Genomic DNA, 20,386 nt, shown 5'->3' with positions numbered 1-20,386 from the left:
CTGAGTACAGGCTGAGTATTGGGCTGAGTACCTGAATTTTAAAGCCAAGGTCACACTGCTGAGAGTGGGGAAAACCAGGTAAGCAACCCCCCCTCTCAGAATTCACCCCTAAGGAGGCTTGTTTTTTTTTTAACCTTTTACACTATTTTATATGGCTAATGACCAAAAAAAAAGGAAATTCTTATTTAATAGATTGAGAGCTCTTTCTAAAACTAAGAATTATCCAAAAAAGGGAAGATGTGGGAGTTGACTTTGTTGTTAGTGGGCCCTAAATGGGAAGCTCTTTCTCAGTGAGCTGCATTTTTTTAAACACCATTATGATGAATAAGTGGCCCAGATGGGTTCTAAAGTCACAACTCTAAGAACCTATATTCCTAAAAAATATTTATGAGATGAGTCTTTTTGTTCTCCTCTCTTCTCTCTGCCCCCGCCAGTGACTGTATTCCATTAATTTCAAAAACCCATGCTTATTTTTTCATGATTTATAATTTTGGGTATTCCTGAGACATTGACTCTAGCATATAATTATTTTAAATGACTAAATTATACTAAGTATATTTCTGTATTGCTTTAGAAAAATGAGCAGGCGGACTTGTTGGATTTGCAAGCCTTGCAGAGATGAATCTCAGAGGCTCCCGTCAAAGTAAGTAGCATTTAAATTCTATGGCCACCATAATGCATATTTACCACATGATAAATAGGTGTACATTTACTCAACTGCTAATTTAATATATTTTGTTCAGAATGTAGAATTTGCATTTACACATGAGTAATTCCACCAGAAGAGCAATCATGTATTACACTAAGGTTTCATTTTCATTAGTTATGGTTTACACTTGAGAATTAAGCAAGTTTAATGTTTCTACAGTGTCTATTATGAATAAATACTGAGACTTTTTCTAACATTTTATATTGTTTATGTTAAAATGAGATTCTTTATTCAAAATATTGTTTTCATGATTCAAACCCTCCATCTACAAAGTGCCAGAAACCTCATGTCCAGTTGGAAGAAGTGAGACTGGGGAGGTAACCAAATGCTTACCAAGCTCCTGAGGCTCTTGGATATTTTGCCAAAAGAAAAAATGTAGCTATTTGGATGGGAACGGGGACTGTTGAAATAAAAAGCAGAATGCCTCAGGAGGGTTTAACAAACCATTTGATTGGAGTTTCCACCTCAGGGTTCCCAGGAGTTTAACCAGAGTGCCTAACTTTAGTCCACGTGGAATACTCTGGAATACTCAGTCGTAGCCACATCTCCCTTGCTAGGTCAGAGCTCCTGGCATGCATGCTCCACCCCCTAGTACCTAAATGTCCCAAAACACTTAAAAGCATTTGTGTGAGGTGGGGAGGAGGCTGCAGTGGTAGGTGGAAGAGACAATAAGGCCCAAAGCTCAGCATTTTAAACAACCAGGTGAAGCTACTACACTGAACAGGTACGTGCAAAGAGGAAGATGAAACAGGTTAATTTGGGAATAGCTTCCTTCTCTTCTGCTGGTGACTCCCATCGAGTATCACCATCTGGGCTCACATGTCTTTCTACTTGCCTTGCAGACCCCCCACCCCCATCAGGGAAGGGAGAGACCAAGGAAAGAGAATTCACATTCCTGGCAAGCTGGTAGATAACAGTCACTTGCTAGGTGCTTTACTTTCACGAACTACTTTAATTTTCCAGATAGATAGCTTTGAGAAATAGATATTATCCCCATTTTATAGATAATAAAGCAGGGGCTCAAAGATTTGAGGTAAAACCAAAATTTATTAAATGCAGCACTGGAATTAGAATTTAGGACTGTCAGATTCCAAACACTCTCCATTCTTGTTTCCATAATGACATGAGGTCTCAGAATACTCCCCTGTTTTTTATTAGGAAATCCAGGTAGGTGAGGAGACAGAGGTGTTTAGAATTATTAGCATACAGACAGCTGAATAGCCATGGGACAGCATGAAGTTTGTGAGATGCTCAGAAAAAATTACAAGCCAAATGGGATTAAGCCAAAACCAAATTTCATTTTCACAGTTTTTTAAGTTTATTTGTTCTGACAGAGAGAGAGCACATGGGAGAAGCAGAGAGAGAGAGGGAGAGAGAGAGAGAATCCCAAGTAGCCTCCACACTAGGATAGTGCAGAGCCTGATGGAGGCTCGAACTCATGAACCATGAGACCATGACCTAAACCAAAATTAAGAGTTGGTCACTTAACCAACTGAGCCACCCAGGCACCCCTCATTGCATAATTTTAACACCAACCATAACCATTCCAATCATGGTCTATCTCCCTAAATCTCATGAATCTTAGAGGCAGAAGAATTCTCTAGCCAACAAAGTACCAACACTTTATTTTAAGCTAAGCCAAGACAATGATGGCCTCTTCACTCACGTTGTACATTTTATTTTTTCCTATATAATGAGAATGGGTGGGACAGAGAGGCATGCCACATACCTTACCTAGCACTTACCATTTTACTGGATGGAAAAGGTTACCTGAGGTTACCGTTTTTAAAGTTCTTAATAACAGAAAAGAACAGTGAGGCAGATACCATTTCATGGAAATATTTTTTTTTTAAGCAATCTTTACAGCAGTATACTGTTAAGCCTCAGTGCTGATGCACATAGTCCATCTAAAACTGGCAAGAGCCATCTGAATTTGCAGAAAACAAAAGATACTTGACCTTTTTAAGATCTTGATATTTTTCCATGTTCTAGGTCATTTTTTAACCTCTTTAACTAATCTTCCTTCGCTGTGTTAAGTACCTACTAATGCTGATTGCTGTTCCCTCAAAACCAATTATTGAGCAAACTATACCAAAAGTAGCCAATGGACAGGGTTTGCTTGTATCTAGAGCTATCTGATTATATGATGTTATTGAAAACTGGAAAAATAAGAATGAACCATTGTAAACTGAAACAATCATAAACTGAATGGCTGTGAACACAATGATTATTTTAAAGGAGAGAAAATAAAATGATTTATATGTAAGAATACATAGTCACTTGCCAATTCACCTCACAAAGCCCAGAAAAAATGAACAGAAATGAAGCTTCAAACCCATATCTTTCACATATATTTTTGAAATTGTAAATGGTTTCTTATACTGTTTATTTACATATTATTCGCAGTACTAAAAATTCAAACCTTCAACACGTAAAAAAAATTATAGCAAATAGAGAAAATACCTACATCAAGTAGATATAGAGTTAATAACTTTATTCTATGAATGCATGCAAAGAAGCTTTGTGGATGAATCCAAGATGTGAAGAGTCTAAATGGCAAACACATTGCTGGTGACAGCAGCACACAATACAAACCCAAATGCAATTTGGCAACTTACACCAAGAACCTTAAAAATGTGCATTTTTGACCCACTTTAATTCTACTTCTGTGAATTCCCTCAACAATTACCTTATTTGATCATAGCAAGCCTTAATCACAAGTTTTTATGCTAAAAAGTGAGAAATAATCAAAATGCTCATTGAGAATATGTAAACTATAGAATGCTGCCTTGTGGAATACTCAACACTCCTCGGTGACTAGCAGTGATTATAAATCTATAATTATAAGTTATAACATAATAAGTGGTTATTAAGACAATTGTGATAACATATAAAAACTTATTAAAAATAATATATACATATATATGTACACACTCACAAAGTATGCACACACACAAACACACACTCAGAGTATGGCTACTTCTTGGTTAAAACACACTAACACACACATAACAAAAACACTAAAAAGAAATCAAAAATATTAATAGTAGTAATTCAGGAATAGGTAAATTACAGGACTAAGGGTGCTATCGATCATTATCGTGTAAAAATTTATCATATTTTCAAATTTACATTACTTTCATAATTTTGTTTAATTTTAACAATTTAGAAAGTAAAAATAAAATGTAAAAGATCACAGAAAGATAAATTTCCTTTTAAAATCACATACAAATATGGGGCGCCTGGGTGGCTCAGTCGGTTAAGCATCTGACTTCAGCTCAGGTCACGATCTCAGAGTTCGTGGGTTAGAGCCCCACGTTGGGCTCTGTGCTGACAGCTCAGAGCCTGGAGCCTTCTTGGGATTCTGTGTCTCCCTCTCTCTCTCTACCCTCCCCCCACTCAGGCTCTGTCTCTCAAAAATAAATAAACATTAAAAAATTTTAAAAAAACACATACAAATACAGTATAGCTATATTGTGGCATTATTTTCAGGATCATATATTTCTATTTAATTCAGCAAAACCTTGAGAATATTTTGATGCAATGAGCACCTTTTGTTTCTTTTCAAAGCATTACATTGGAGGAAGTGTTACAGTGGGCCCAGTCTTTTGAAAAGTTGATGGCTACGAAATGTGAGTATGATGTATATGTTTGAATAACCAGTTTCATTCCTAAGAGAAAAAAGTGGCCCTAGGTGATGAACGTATGCAGCTCTTCTCACAGCCTTCAGAATGGCAGCTGCCCCAGTCACAAAAAGAAAACCTGAAAATAGTTTGTCGTGTCAACCACTATTATTTTCTTTGCTGTTAATTAAAACAAGATTAGTCACTGTGAATATTTAGTCTTCACAAGTGTATGTGTAAAATCCCTTGGAAAATATGTCTAAATCGTAACACATACTGAAATATACTGTCTTATCATAGCCTTCTAAAGTTAGAATTTTAGAAAACTCAAAAATTTGCTGCTCTTAGTGCCTTCAAAAGTAAGAATAAATTTTGAGTCTTGATGTTCTAAAATTCCTCAGAGTTAGTTTTCAACTTTATCAGTGTCTGATTTCAGTGGGACTTTATATAAGTCTACATATAGTTGTGTATAAGTATCAACATTCAGATGGTATAAATGAAAGCTAACAACAATGGATATTAGGGAGACAGAGTCATAGGCTCAATGCAAGAAATGAGAAGCATTTGTATTCATGGGAGCAGTCAACTGTATTTGGGTACAAAATTGGGAAGTTGTAGAAAATGATAAATATCAGAAGACAGGTACAGGAAAAAATATTGTAAGTACTCAAAGAAAATTCTTTTTTTTTTTAATGTTTATTTTTCTTTGAGAGAGAGACCGAGTGCTAATGGGGATGGGGCAGAGAGAGAAGAAGACAAAGAATCCAAAGCAGGCTCCAGGCTCCAAGCTGTCAGCACAGAGCCCGATGCGGGGCTCGAACCCACAAACCGTGAGATCATGACCCAAGCCGAAGTCAGACACTCAACTGACTGAGCCACCCAGGCGCCCCATCAAAGAAAATTCTCTTGTTTGCTGAATTTGATCTTTTTTAATGGAGTTTGTTCCCATCAAATGGTTGCTAACTTTTGCCTATACATCTCTTTTTATTTGAGATTCCTTATCAGCCTCTGTGTGAATATTTCATCTGTTTATACCTATTGACTATGGAAGGGGACTTAGCTATGCTACTTGATGGTTCAATTGATGAGATATGCAGGTGGTAACTCTGGGTAAAGTACTTCCTGTTACTCCTGGGGGTGACCATGTTTCTGGGGCACTTCCTGCTCTCTCTGCACAAGGGCCCCTCTTGATATGGAGACAACTATCACTGTCTGACCCAGAGGGCAATTAGGGGAGGTGTAGACCCCTGGCTCCTCCTACAGGAACACCTTCATCAGATATTCTGGCAATTACTTCATGGCCCCTCCATAGCACCTGCAGACTTGGATCACTACCTGAACTCCCACCTATCATAACAGGCCTTTCCAATAAGCATTTGAGACTATGGTCTACTTGTGAACCCTGCCTTTTACTTTTCAAGTATTCCTCATAGTTTGTGATCCAAGTTGCCAGCATGTGAATTTTTAAAAATATATTTTTTGCAGGGTGCCTGGATGGCTCAGTAGGTTAAGCTTTGGACTTTAGGTCAGGTCATGATCTCGCGGTTTGTGAGTTCGAGCCCTGAATTGGGCTCTGTGCTGACAGCTCAGAGCCTGGAGTCTGCTTCAGATTCTGTGTCTCCCTCTCTGCTCCTCCCCTGTGCTCGCTCTCTCTCTCTCTCTCTCTCTCTCTCTCTCAAAAATAAACATTATATATATATATACATATACGTGTGTGTGTGTGTGTGTATATATATATATATATATATGTCAATTTTAGAACAATGGGATGAGAGGAAGAGACAAAGGCATATGTTTAGTCAGCTATATTGATTGATCCACTGCTAAAGAATTTGGATTTCAGTCTCAACTCCCAGTAATTCCTGTTTTGCCATATCACAGGTTAATCTCTCTCTTGAAGTAACAAATTCTCCATCTGTAACATGAGAGTAATATCACCCATGTTTTCAGCATTATTGTTCAGGTTAGACATAAAACACCTAGCTTAATGGCTGAGCAGGTTAGGCACACAATAATTGGTAGTTCTTTTTATTAGTAACAAGGTGCATGTCTCTGAATACCATTCGTTTTTCTCTGAGGCTTACCAAGAAGTTCAAAATCCCTAACTTGGCATTCAAGACTCTCTACACCCAAACTCAGTGCACTTTTCACGATTTAGCCAAAGCTCTGCCCCTTCACATAACACACCTGTCGGCCAGGGTGACCGTTGTTCCGTTGGCTACACCGGCAACACACCTGTTCCAGGCTTCCCCCACTAAGTCCTGTCTACTCTGTTATCCACACATCTTGGGTAGTAAAATTCAACTTCCACCTTTTCCATGAAACTTCTTAGAAATACTTGCCTTCTCTCTTCCATTAGTATCATTATTTATTCTTCTTCTTAGTACAGCTATTTGGTGTATTGGGTTTTTTTCCGCACTTTCTCAGTAGATCTTAAATTCCCTGAGAGCACAGATCAAGACGCATTCACCTTTCATCTCCCATCCCAGAGACTAAAAATAATGTGCTTTGTATCTAATGGGCATCCAATAAGTGTTCAATGAGTAAATACAAGACAAATACTAGTAAGAAAATATCAAAATGTATTAAGCCACATTATGTAAAAGTTTCTGTGCCAGTCCTGGAGCCCTCATAGACAAAGTAAATAAAGTTAATTGTTCGGTAATGATCTCAAAGGAGAGCCTCGCTAGAACTAGCTACTTCGACATCTAGTGTCATGAAAATAAGCAAAGTTTACAGAAAAGATGAGGATAGGAAGATAGCACACTGCTTTTTATAAAAACCAGCAAAAGCAGGATAAGAATCTTAAGAGCAATCTAATTACTGTGAAATTCATGTAAAAATTTAATAATCACATAATAAAAAAGATGATAAAACAATTCATTCTATGGACCATCCAATCAGAAAGATAAAACTAAAAAAACAGACATTAAATGCCAGAAAATAAAGTGTGTTTACATTAACCAAGGACACTGGTAAAATGTGTTCTCTAGCTAAGATATGTAGATGCCTCTTTCTACATAGATTAAAAGATTGTTTCTAAGAACATGTAGTCAGAAACCCACTTAGGAAGGAAATGTATTAAGTGTAGTCCCAATAGATGAACAGGAATTGGTTTAACCCACGTTTGCTGGACAGTCATTAAGTAATAGTCATCACAACACTGAATTAAATCAACTTCTTCATGGGGAGAGAGGATCCAAGAAAAGCATCAGTTTAGGGCAGAACCCTGGTAAAATTAAGACCTTAGTTAGAAATTAAGAACTCTAGGGGCGCCTGGATGGCTCAGTCGGTTAAGCGGCTGACTTCAGCTCAGGCCATGATCTCGCGGTCCATGAGCCCGAGCCCCGCGTCGAGCTCTGTGCTGACAGCTCAGAGCCTGGAGCCTGTTTCAGATTCTGTGTCTCCCTCTCTCTGACCCTCCCCCGTTCATGCTCTGTTTCTCTCTGTCTCAAAAATAAATAAACGTTAAAAAAAAGTAAAAAAAAAAGAAATTAAGAACTCTAGTAATCTAGATATTGTTTAATGATACATTAATTGGCAAACAAGTTAATTTTTTAAAAACAGTACGTGTGCTCAATATCCATTTAGTAAATCTTAAGCACTTAGGTACCAGGCAATGTGCTTGAAAAAAACAAAATTCCCTGTGCCCATCTACCACGTGAAATAACACAGAAAAAAAGGTAGATTTTTTTTTTTACCAAAGACTGAAAATCTCCCAGAAGAAAACAGGGAAGCCTGCTATTTATAGCACATTGAGTTAAAGTAGAAAATGGTGATGGAAACAACTTCTAGGAACAGCCCGAATGGCATTTTAAAGGCAAGGCAAACACATATTTTTTTTAATTTTTTTAATTTTATTTTTTTAATTTACATCCAAATTAGTTAGCACATATACACACTTTTTAAAAATAATGACCTTTGGCAAATTTTTCGCTAAAGACTGATTGTCAGGGTTTGGTTTGGTTTTTGGTTTTTGGTTTTTGCTTCCAGAGTAAAAATGGTTTTATGAAGCTATATCTTTCCCTTGAAGAGTCTATTGTTACATTCAACAAGCAGAAGGAAGCTCTAAATCCAGAAAGAAAAACATACACCCACCTTTCTTTGACATAAAATTACTTGCAAGGTCCAGTTAGGACAGCCTCATAGAAGACCAGCATCTAAAATACGTACGACTTGTGATAGTAAAATGTGTGCTTATGAAGTGCCCTATGTAAAAGGCTGAGAATCTTGAGGGCTAAAAAAACTGCCAAGAGCAAACTGCTTTGAGTTTTAGCATACATTATGGAGTGTGATCTCTGAGCAATTAAGTATTTATTGAGTTCCTACTATGTATGACAGAAGGACAGTGGAAGTGCTTTCTTTTTTTTATTATTTAAATTTTTTTAAATGTTCATTTATTTTGAGTGAGAGAGAGAGAGAGAGAGAGAGAGACAGAGCATGAGTGGGGTAGGGGTAGAGAGAGAGGGGGAGACACAGAATCTGAAGCAGGCTCCAGGCCTTGAGCTATCAGCACAGAGCCCAATGTGGGGCTTGAACCCAAGAGCTTTAAGATCATGACCTGCACCAAAGTAGCCACTTAACCAATTGAGCCACCCAGGCACCCTGGGAAGTGCTTTCATGAAGGCACAGATAAGGATAGATAAAATATATGTGCACCATATATTTGTGAATCACTGTAACAAAGGGAATCTAGAAATATAGGTCGCCTAGCACAAACCTACTATGTATGGGCTAAAAGGTGAAGATAGATGAGAAGGAATGGCAGGTCTTTGGGAAAAGCTTCTCACAAGAGGCAAATTTGAGCTGGAACTTGATTCAGACTGTTGTAAAATGATGAGGAGGTGTGACTGGCAGTATGTTAAAGATAGTCAACTATTTTAGAAGTAAGTCCAATATAGATAAAAGCTTCTTTGAAGGAAGAGATACAGTACATAGGACTCCTCAGGATTTAGTGTAAAAAAAAAATGGTCTTATTAAAAAATCTCCATAATGAATTAAGCAGAAATTTCCAAGTCTACAGATGATAAAAAAGTCCTCCAAGTTTCCAAACACCCAAGTTTTTAGGAAGGAGTTACATTATTTGCAAATGGACATAAAAGTAGTAAGTTATTTAATGGGTCAGAAAAAAAATTTGTCAGACCTGTTGACAAAAGTATCTGAGAATCACAAAATTTGTTTTCTTAAATTATATTGACCCAAAATAGACACTGTGCCTCAAACATCATCAGAATGTTGGGCATCACCAAGATGAAAAATAGAAAGAAAATCCTGTGAATATATCTGATAACTAAACCTAGTAGAAATCTGTAGTTCTGATGGCTAAATCTGGTAGAACTAGAAAAGATACAGAAATATGCTTTTGCAATGACAAGGGGACCGACAATCACCTAAAACCCAAAGGCTCTACAAACTGGAAAGAGTCAAGAGTGAAAAATAATCAAATCAAAATTTTGACTGATCAGTTTTCCTTTTAATTAAAATGACAACAAATGGTACCAGAAAAAACAACAGATATGCATATCTGCTAAACCTCAAAAGGTGAAGGTAGAGGTTGCTCATTGATATTTGAGTAAACTATGTTTAATATAAATTAAAAGAAATCACTAAAACTGCAACTAACTTCTTTGGATGATTCATTCAATGCTTCCAAGTGTCTGGCAATCCTACCAAGCGCTGAGACAGAGGTGAAAAAGACCTGTAAGGTCATTGTGCTCAGCTCATGTGCTCCCTCTAGAGGGAGGAGATAGACAAACAAGCAAATAAATTAATGAAAACATTCATTCCAGTAAGTGTTAAATGCTTTGAACAAAATAAAAACCAAGTGGTATAACAAAGAAAGGCAAGTATGAGAGGGTAGTTCAATTGGATAATTAGAGGAGAACTGTCAGGAGGCACAAAATTTGAGCCAATTGCTGAATGATGAGAAGTATCATCAAGCTGATGAGCAGTCAGGCTGGGATCTGGGGGGCACAGTGGCCCACACAAAGGAAAGCCATGTTCAAAAGACCCTGAGATGTGACTGAGGTTAGTGTCTTCAAATAACTAAAGAAGTTCAACATGGCAAGAGTATAGAGCCTTATTGGCCACATGAGTGGCTTTAAACTGAAGAATAACAAGAGTCAACGTATCCTCCGGTTCTCTTCTGAAAAAAAGAAGCATAAAGACCAGTTGGAAGGCTATTGAAATAAACCACATAAGACCAGAAGTCAGTGGGGAAGACAAAGCCAAGAGTACTTAATATATAAACTCTAATCAAAGCCATGGGACTATGAGATTACTTAGCAGGAGAGTTCAGAGAGAGGAGAGGAGAGATCCAGAGATGGAGCTTAGGTGGACACTAATATTTCTAAATCCAGAGAAGAGGAAGAGTCAGCAAAGGAAATGGAAAAACATCATCAGGTGAGTTAAGGGTGACCAAACAGTACATCATCATGAAAGGCCAAAAAGAGCATGTTTCAGGAAGGGAGCTGTGAACTGTGGTCAGAGACTGCTGAGAAGTCAGGTAATATGATGAAAGAGCAGTGACCATTGGATATGGCAATATGAAAGCCAATGGTGCCTTGGGAGGAACAGTTGCAGAGGCATGGGGATGGATAGGACAAGAGGAAGCAAGGCCGAGGATGTAGGGGATTATTTACATAAGTTTTGAGATGAAGGTCAACAGAGAAAAGAGTAGCAGCTAGAAAGAGTCATGAGGTCAATATTGGAAATATAGGCAACAGACCTTGTTGATTTTATTTGGGAAATACAGCAGCATCATTGTGGATGATGGCAACCATCAGAGAGGAAGAAAGTGATGACAGGGAAGACAGTGGAGACAATTTTAAGAGCAACAGAGAAATGCAAAGCCATGGAGAAAGCATAATTAGGTAGAAGACAAAAAAGAACTGTTTGGATATTGTTTTCCTATCAGAAGGAAAGTTAGAAAGGACATGTACCAGTAGAGGTAGGTCGGTTGATTTGGTAGAGAGAAAATGAGGGAATCTCTGCATGAATAAATCAGTGTTCTCAGTGAAGACTGAGGCAAGGTCATCAGCAGACAGCTGAGGAGAGATGTGCTGGGACCTTAAAAAGGAAGAAGAGGGGCGCCTGGGTGGCTCAGTCGGTTGAGTGTCCGACTTCAGCTCAGGTCATGATCTCACAGTCTGTGAGATCGAGCCCTGCATCGGGCTCTGTGCTGACAGCTCAGAGCCTGAAGCCTGCTTCAGATTCTGTCTCCCTCTCTCTGCCCCTCCCCTGCTCATGCTCTGTCTCTCTCTGTCTCAAAAATAAATAAAAACATTTAAAAAAATTAAAAAAAAGACGATATGAAATAGCTTCTGGAGAGTTAAAGAACCAATTTAAAAATTGTAGCTATATAAGTTGTCTCTCACATGAGTTTACTCTATAGATGGAGTGCTCAGAATAACTTTAATTAGCAAACAAACTTAGTATTCACAGTGCAATCAATGGTATAGTACCATGAGCAACATAGATAGATGTGTTCTTGAGAGATATTTTATCTATAAACCATGGTTTATCTATAAACCATCACCCTACCATGGAAGGGTGGTAGGATGACTGGGTCATGTTGAGTGACCACTTAAAATCTGCAGAGATGATTTCAAGTGCGAAAGCCCAGTTACATATTTTTCTATGGCCTCTTCAGTTTGCTCCAGACCAGACATAGAGTTCAGCCATTCTAAATAAGCAGGTGTTCTGAGTCACAGAGTTGGCATCACTATTAATTTTGGTCAAAATCAACCTTCAGTGTATGGTGTACTTTCCTCCCTTTCTCAGTTATCACAACCACCTGCCAACAGCCTCGGAAACGCCAGGTTGGATACTATGGGATTATTTTACTGCTAAAGGCAATGAAGACTGCTCTGATTTACACTGGCCGGTGCATCCTCATCCTGACACAAAGCAGGCATTAGAAGCTACTAATGGATATTGCTGTCCCATCACGTACATCCTGATCTCTAAGGCAGAGCCCCTCCTTCAGCTCACTTCCTCTGTGACAGATTCTGTACTGCTCACTGTGCATCAACAGCCTCCTACACTATCATTTATTCTACCCTTTGCTAACCACTGCTGTTGCCATGGCTCCCGTCAGCAGCCCTCACATTCCCTGCACGGCCAGGCCACAGCCCCTTCCCTCGGTACTGTTTCTCTTCTCTAACTTCTCATGCACTTGTTCACCTTGCAGGAAGAAAAACAAAACAACAAAACCTGGCCTTTTATAGACACCACTGTTCAATTAGTGCATGTTTGTCTCCCTGTCCAAAAAAAAAAAAAAAAAAAAAAAGTAACAACATGCCAGGTATAATCCTCTGGTCCTTGGTGCTTCCTGGATGCTAACAATTAGGGCACGCTTCTTCACTTTTCAAAACGTATGGAGATTCACTTGAAAACATAGAAGCACGAGGAATCTGAAAGCCTGAACTGACAAACCTTTTTTAGTCAGTACCTGCTGTCCATCAGGCAGTGCATAGGCACTGGGCATAGGAAGGTGGAACTGGGGTCCTAGTTATCAAAGTGTTTGCCTGTGAGTAGGAGAGTAATCAAAGTAAATCAGTAGATACAACACACTGTGGTATGGGGTGAGAGGGAACTATCATTAAAATAATTGTAGACTAGGTGCTATTTGTCAGCTGACAGGAAGCACTTACCTAGATGGGGAGAAGGAGGTTGTTCCAGAGAAATTTTTCCAGAAACAGATATTTAACCTGAGTCTTAGATCCTAGTACAAAGCCTACCACACAGGAGGGAACTGCATATACAACAGCGTGGGGGTCGCACACTGCTTGGCCAGGAGCAAGGCTCAAACAAAGACTATTTCCAGAAGTGACAAGGGAAGAGGATAGAGAGGTAGGGAGCACTGTATCCTAATGGGCTCTGTAGCCACTGCCAAAGTCCGGCTTTTTTTTTTTTAATTAGGGCAATGGGAAAAGGTTGAAAGGTTATAAATAAAGGGTTGTGGCCATATTTTTGCCTTAGAGATTTTTCTCTGATAAAAGTGCAAAACAGATTGAAAGCAGGTCAGGTAGATGAACTGAGGCTTTTTCAGATTAGGTGGCTTACAGATATTTCTCAAAAATCATTAAAAAATAATCTGTAAAAAGAGAACAGAAGATAACATAATAAATATAACAGATAGCTTCTTTAATATACGAAGAAGTCTGAAAAATTCCAAAAAGACTAACAATGCAAAAAAAAAAAATTCCAAAAGATTTGAAATTCAGTAGGAAAGAAAAAATGTTTAGGCATTAATATTTTAAAAGTGCAAACTAAACAGTTACAAGTCACTGGTTTTACCCCATCAGATTGGAAAGGATGGAGTAAGCAGACACTTTCACACTGCTGTTAGTAATGAGAACTAATGAAATCTTTCTAAAAGCAACTTTACAATAGATGTCAAGAGTTTCCAAAAACATTACATCCAATAATCTAGGAATTCCACTCTTTTAAATTCATTATAATAAAAGTATTACTGATGCAAAGATTTACACACCAAATATTCAATGTAAAATAATTTATAACAAAAAATGGGAAACAATATAAATATTCAACAATAGTAGGGTAGCCTAATATAATATAGAGTTGTCTTGCAATGGACTACTATGTGACCCTTGAAAATAAAAAGGAGAAAATGTTTCTGGGGCACATTTCTGGGCAGCTCAGTCGGTTAAGCATCCGACTTCGGCTCAGGTCATGATCTCATGGTTCATGGGTTCGAGCTCCGCGACTGGATCTGTGTTGACAGCTCAGAGCCTGGAGCCTGCTTCAGATTCTGTGTCTCCCCCTCTCTCTGCCCCTCCCCCACTCTCGCGCGCGCTCGCTCTCTCTCAAAAATAAATATTAAAAAAAATTTTATAAAAACTGTTTCTACATATTAAGTATGAATGAGTGAGACAGAATTGCTTTCACATTATAATGCCAGTAATTTGCATGTGTATCTGTGTTTGTATAGACAAATGAATTCTAGTTAGATAGAAAGTTAAACATTAACAAAGGACTGAAAGAATAAAGAAAATATATCAAATCGTCAACAATCATTATTATCTTTTTTAGAGGTTCTCTGTATTTAAAAACGACTTATAGTACTTTAAGTTACATTTATAAGAGAGAAAAATCATAAAGGATTAATATCACAGAAGCGAAACTAGAGAAACTCAATAAAGCAGATTTACTTTCAAACTTCAGGAAGAAGCTAGTACAGTTATAGAATTTATTATCCCAAGTGGTACAGATTGAAAATAAACTAGATGTAAAATCGTTTTAGGCACATTTCTGATGAAAGACTGCTGCATAGCACGATTTTAGGATTTATTTCATGGTGTAAGCTTTTTCCCCTTGCAGAAAACAATCCTGGAACAGATGGGCCACTGCTCTGACTCAGCCAAGAGGAATGCCACGTTTCCCTTCCACATCAAGAAACTGACATGTGTCACCTTGTGTGTCATAGAAAATACTAATTTCCATGACTGGTTTAAAAAAAAAAAAAACAACAAGCTACAGAGTCCCAAAAGCATCACTCTCATTCTTAAGGGAAAAGCATACACTATGTATGACATAAACCTACTTTTTCCATCCTCTCAACTTAATGAGCAATTCTGTTGTTTATCTTTATTCACTCTGTGCCAACAGAGTCACCGTCTCTTTAATGCTCAGGAAGGAGAATCATTTACAACTTCAGAATGGGCTACTTTGGGCTACACGGCCTAATTTGGAAAAGGCTTTTCTACCTTTAAATTCACTTGTTGTATGAGTCATTAGAAGTTCTAAATTGAGCAATTCAGTTCCAACTTTAATAATTACTCAGATTCCTGGAACACCGTTATACAAATGCGCTTTCAGCTGCTTGCCTTGGTTAACTTATAAAAATTCTGTGAAACACATCAGCCATGTGAGTTTACTTATTCTACACACCAGAATGTTACGTGAAATATCAGATAAGTTCAAACGGTCCATGTCTGCTTTCAGGTCCAGGTCAGGTTATGATGCAGAAAAACACGACATTAAAATCCCACTAATTTATTTATAAGAAACATTCATTTCTTGTTTGTGCCACACAGTGACTGAGTTCAGCTCCACCTCCATTCTATGTCTTCATTCTGGCCTTCAGGCAAAAGAAGCAGGTCTTTTCCAGAATGTACTTTTTGCATGGCCGTTTGAAAGCTCAACAGCAGGCCACCTGCTTGAAACTTCTGCTTAAAGCCTTTTGCTTACACCTGCGTATGGCAATTTGCATGTATTTCATTGGGTAAAACAAATCCAATGGGCAAGGCTGATATAAATGGGACATAAAAGTATAATCCTCCTATGAGAATGGCAGGGAGTAACTAAGATCAATACTACAATCTACCATATTATCAAATATCTATATAAAATACAAATTGCAAAACATGGATGGCCTCATTAGCAAAGGACTTGAGTATATGGAGAATTGTTGAATCATTTGGCCAGCCCGAAAAGATCCTTCCTCCACTTGCAATCAGGAGAGAAATTAGAGAAGGCCATACAGATGCCGGCAGGTTCTGAAATGAGAATCTCTAAATATTTTACTATACATTTAAGCTAAACATAAACACAAATTCAGAATACTATAACACAGACTCTAATATTGGTTTCCAAGTCATCTCCCTAGTCCCCACTCACCCATGCACTCACCCATCCGAGTACCTGGCACCTATCATTCCAGGATCTACAGATTTTATCTGGTATCTCATTTTTTCCCTGTTCCATAGCTCATTTCTTTATTTTAGGACTTATTTTCTGTCCCTAATGAGGTACACACTCAAAATTCTACTAAGTACAAAGTACTAAGTACAATATCCAGACTTTAAGCCAGCTTTAAGTCTGGCTTATTAAGCCAGAAATACCTTTCTGTTTTGATTTGTTTTTTGTTGTCGTTGTTGTTGTTGTTTTGTTTTGTTTGTTTTTGGTTTGCCTTTCCATTCAGCTGTTTCTCCAACAGGAGCTCCAACTGCTACAGGTATTGGTTCTGACCTCAGCTTTGTGTCTGTGATGAGACAAGGCACATCTTAAAGTTAGTTTGGTGTGAAAATAAACTTCTTGTTTGAAATCTAAGATAAAATATATTCCCCCATTGGGTAGAAGTATCTAATCCATATTACTTCCTATGTTACAGTTTTATACACGCTCTACCCCCATTTCATCTGTCCTCTCAACTCAAGTGATGTTCCTTTCAAACCCTTTCCCACTCAATGTCATGGAGGCTTCACTTACATGATAATAATGAGACATGCTCTAATTTTGTGTATTACTAAAATGGCACACTTCTTGCAGATTACCAGTTTTTCCCAACCCTAATCCTCCTTAGAAGGGATCTGCCTCTATTTGAGTTTATCTCTTGAATAAAAATATCTTAATTGTTATCTTTATTTTTGTATTACTGCCAACAGAGCCAAGTAGAAGCCAAGGAGTCAAGGCTTTCTAGTGCTAGAAAATTCAATCCAATCTCTTACATGAAGATCCAGGAAAATCTGATTTTACATTGCTATTCCATCTGATTACCATTATTTCTTGTAACAGTTAATAATACTGATAAAATATTTTTAATCAAAATTCTATATTTGGTCACATATTCAATGTGCCTACACACACATTTCTCTTACTGTCAATTAAAAGCTATGTCATTTCATCATTTAGAAATTCAATTTCTCAGATATGCCAAGAGACTTCCTAGTCACCAATGAAGTTCTGAGAGTGTTCATCTTCGATACTGAGAGTACTTGGTCCTCCCAAAGATTCATATTAATGTGTCAGATTTGTGAGAGCTTGTCTAACCCTCTTCTTCAAACACTAGCTCCTACAAAATAGAGCCTCAATCAGAAAAGCTCCTTCCACATGCATGTCATTAGCCACTCAGTCCAGAAATGCAGTTTAAGACAAAAACTAAGAATAAACATCTCTGGCATCAAATGTCATTTGATGACTGTGCTGCACATACCCATTGTCCTGCTCTTGATTTTGAGATAGTTTCCAATGCCCCATCTGAATTCCATTCTTTGCCTGGTCCTTCATTTCTAGTTTGAAATATAATGTATGAATATAAAGTTGAACTTTTCATCCATCTGTGTTCTCCTGCTCAGATTGGATATTGAGAAACACCCCAGGATGTACAACTTGATCAATTTATTACTCCTACATGACTTGGGTATTTTTCTTTCAACCTTGACCTGCCTGTTGAGATTCTAAACCTTGCTCTGACCCTCCAGTTTGGCTTTGAGGGCTTAGATTTTTTTGTTTCAGTTTCATGATCAGAGCTCTGTCCACTGATGCAACTTAAGTCTTCTTTCTGGGTCCTTGTGACCTCTTCTATCCTAGACCTACCCACATCAGTAGACATTCTCCTGAGTGACTCAGAATAAAAGAACGAAGGGGTAACCACACCACTGACTGGCATTGTCAAAACATGCTTCAGATTTATAGATCTAAGGTGTGATGTGTGTGTGTGCATTTGTGTGTGTCATTATATAATACTCACTTGTTAAATAATTTGGAGCTTTGATTTAAACTTTAGTTTTAATCTGCATTAAATGTTGTTCAGATTTTTTGATGATTTGACCCCCAAAAATAAACTAATTTCTCCATTACTTTTAGATGGTCCAGTAGTCTATGCAGCATACTTAAAAATGGAGCACAGTGATGAGAATATTAAATTCTGGATGGCATGTGAAACCTATAAGAAAATTGCCTCACGATGGAGCAGAATTTCTAGGGCAAAAAAGCTTTATAAGATTTACATCCGGCCACAGTCCCCTAGAGAGGTAACTACATGACAATGATGGCTAATGGAAATCAGTACATCCCAGGGAAGGATGCTAATATCTGTCAAGCACACATATGCGCCAGGCTCTTTAGATCCAGTACCTCCTATTAAGCTACAAAATCAGTATTGTTAATCTTATTTTACAGATAAGAAGCCTGAGAATCTGAGAAACTAATTACCTTGTTCAGTATCACATATCAGTTAAGTGAAAGTTAGGATTCAAAGTTAGGCCTGTCTGGCTCCAGAGCCTCTTGTCATTAAATTATCTTAATTCCTTGGAAAGTTTCTTTTTTAAAAAAAGAAGTCCTTGTAAGAAGAATTGACTTTGCTAGAAGGAACTACAGATACCATAAATGGGCGTGTTGACAAGCCCAGTAGTGTTGGGAAGAGTCTGCACCACGGCACCAAAGCTCACTGCTCACCTCAGTTCCAAACCGGCAAATCCAGCAAACATTCACACTGACGCCACCGCCGGTCACTTAACAACTGCCTGAAGAAATAACGCCATGAGCGAATGACGTGCTAAGACCCCTTCTGGTAGAGAGAGAATAAGGAATGAAAACTCTTGTCAAGGAGATAAGGGTAGGCTATGATATATGAGATTCCTATCACGCAGGACAGTCCTACATTATCATCTTGTTCCTCAAAACTCTTGTCTGGAAATCACTTGGTTTATTGAAATAACCACTTCTCTATTTCTCCACTTCTCTTCACTCTCTTCCCATTTCACGGCATATTCAGTGAACAACATTCATGACTACTAAGATAAACTTTAAAATAGTACAGACTTCCCTTTTCCTTAAAAGAGATATTCATCTCATAAACTTCCTTGTTTGTAGACTCCACTAACAGACCACTTGCATCTGCTTAAGTAAGCAATGGTTACTGAGATTTCCCTGGTCTTGGGCTTTTTTGTTTTGTCTTGTTTTTTCAAACTGGGATATGGAGGTGGGTGTTTAGTTTAAAAAAAAAAAAAGCAAAGTTTGTCTCTTATAAGTCGTTTTAGATACCTATGAAACTTGAGACAAAATTACCCTATTCCACTAAGGGAAAAAAAAAAGGAGAGTGGGGAATAAATTAAACCTTTCCATTATAGTTTCTGTCTTCAATTATACCTACTTATGCTGTACGTGTAATTTCACTTTTCAGATTAACATTGACAGTTCAACAAGAGAGACTATCATCAGGAATATTCAAGAACCCACTCAAACGTGTTTTGAAGAGGCTCAAAAGATAGTGTATATGCACATGGAAAGGGACTCGTATCCCAGGTTTCTAAAGTCAGAAATGTACCAGAACCTTTTGAAGACTATTCAGCCCAACAATTCCTAACTACTACTCAAAAGTTTAAATTGAAGATGGTGTATTGAAAGTACTGGCTTTGTTTTCTTAATTCACACACACACACACACACACACACACACACACACACACACAGACACAATCAGAAGTAGAATAGGAATGAAATAGAAAAAAAAAAAACTATAAATTAATTTCTTCTAATTCTAAAAAAAAAAAAAAAAACAGATCCCCAAAGGGATGGGGTCCAGAAGAGTTACAATATGAATAACATAATTTATGGCATGCCTATGTAGCTCAGTTAACATATGAGGAGAAGGAAGGTCTTCATTACACCAATATTAGAAAGTTTTTACTGTAGTAGTCAACAAGTGGATGTTTTCTTATTAATAAAATTTTGCTCGCATAATGCATAGATCAGTTCTTTAGAAATTGTAGCTATATGAGTTGTCTCTGGCATGAGTGCACTCCATAGATGGAGTGTTTGTGTTAACTAATCAGTAGACAAACTTGGTATTTGAAGACAGTCAATGGTATAATATCATGAGCAATATAAAAAGATGTGTTCTTGAGAGATATTTTATCTGTAAAATTTTTCTACTATTATACTCAAACTAAATATAATATATAACAAATATCTTCTACATGTGAAAAAATCATAGTGATTGTAAGCTATTAAGAACGTATAAAATACTTCATTTATTCTTATATGGATATAAAAGTAGAAAATTTGGTTCCTATATTTTAAGAATTTGTCCTCACAATGTGAATTTATAATGGTCCTGGTAATCAATAAATCCAAATATAATCTAAAAACTTTTAAATCTGTGCCTCTTTTAAAGACACAATGAAGTTATTTTTATAGCAAAACAGTTTCTTATCTATCCTGTCATAGCAACTTCTTAGAATTTGTCAGAAGATAACAGAGGAAAGAACTCATATCAATTTCACTTGTTTTGTTTAGCATATAGCATA

The 20,386-nt window shown here is 37.5% G+C and overlaps 1 protein-coding gene across 1 annotated transcript; it reads left to right on the top strand.

Annotated features, from left to right (window-relative positions):
* Positions 1–561: 561 nt before the first annotated feature.
* On the top strand, positions 562–19,527 carry RGS13 (regulator of G protein signaling 13). Its single transcript, XM_032591788.1, has 4 exons — positions 562–643; positions 4,280–4,341; positions 17,944–18,110; positions 19,262–19,527. The coding sequence occupies exons 1-4, from the start codon at positions 579–581 to the stop codon at positions 19,442–19,444; spliced, it is 477 nt and encodes a 158-aa protein (XP_032447679.1). The 5' UTR covers positions 562–578; the 3' UTR covers positions 19,445–19,527.
* Positions 19,528–20,386: the final 859 nt, after the last annotated feature.

Source organism: Lynx canadensis, chromosome F1 (assembly GCF_007474595.2).
Source record: "Lynx canadensis isolate LIC74 chromosome F1, mLynCan4.pri.v2, whole genome shotgun sequence".
Lineage (NCBI taxonomy): Eukaryota > Metazoa > Chordata > Mammalia > Carnivora > Felidae > Lynx > Lynx canadensis.
The sequence above is the reverse complement of the archived record's forward strand: the minus strand, read 5'-3'. Positions and strand labels throughout refer to the sequence as shown.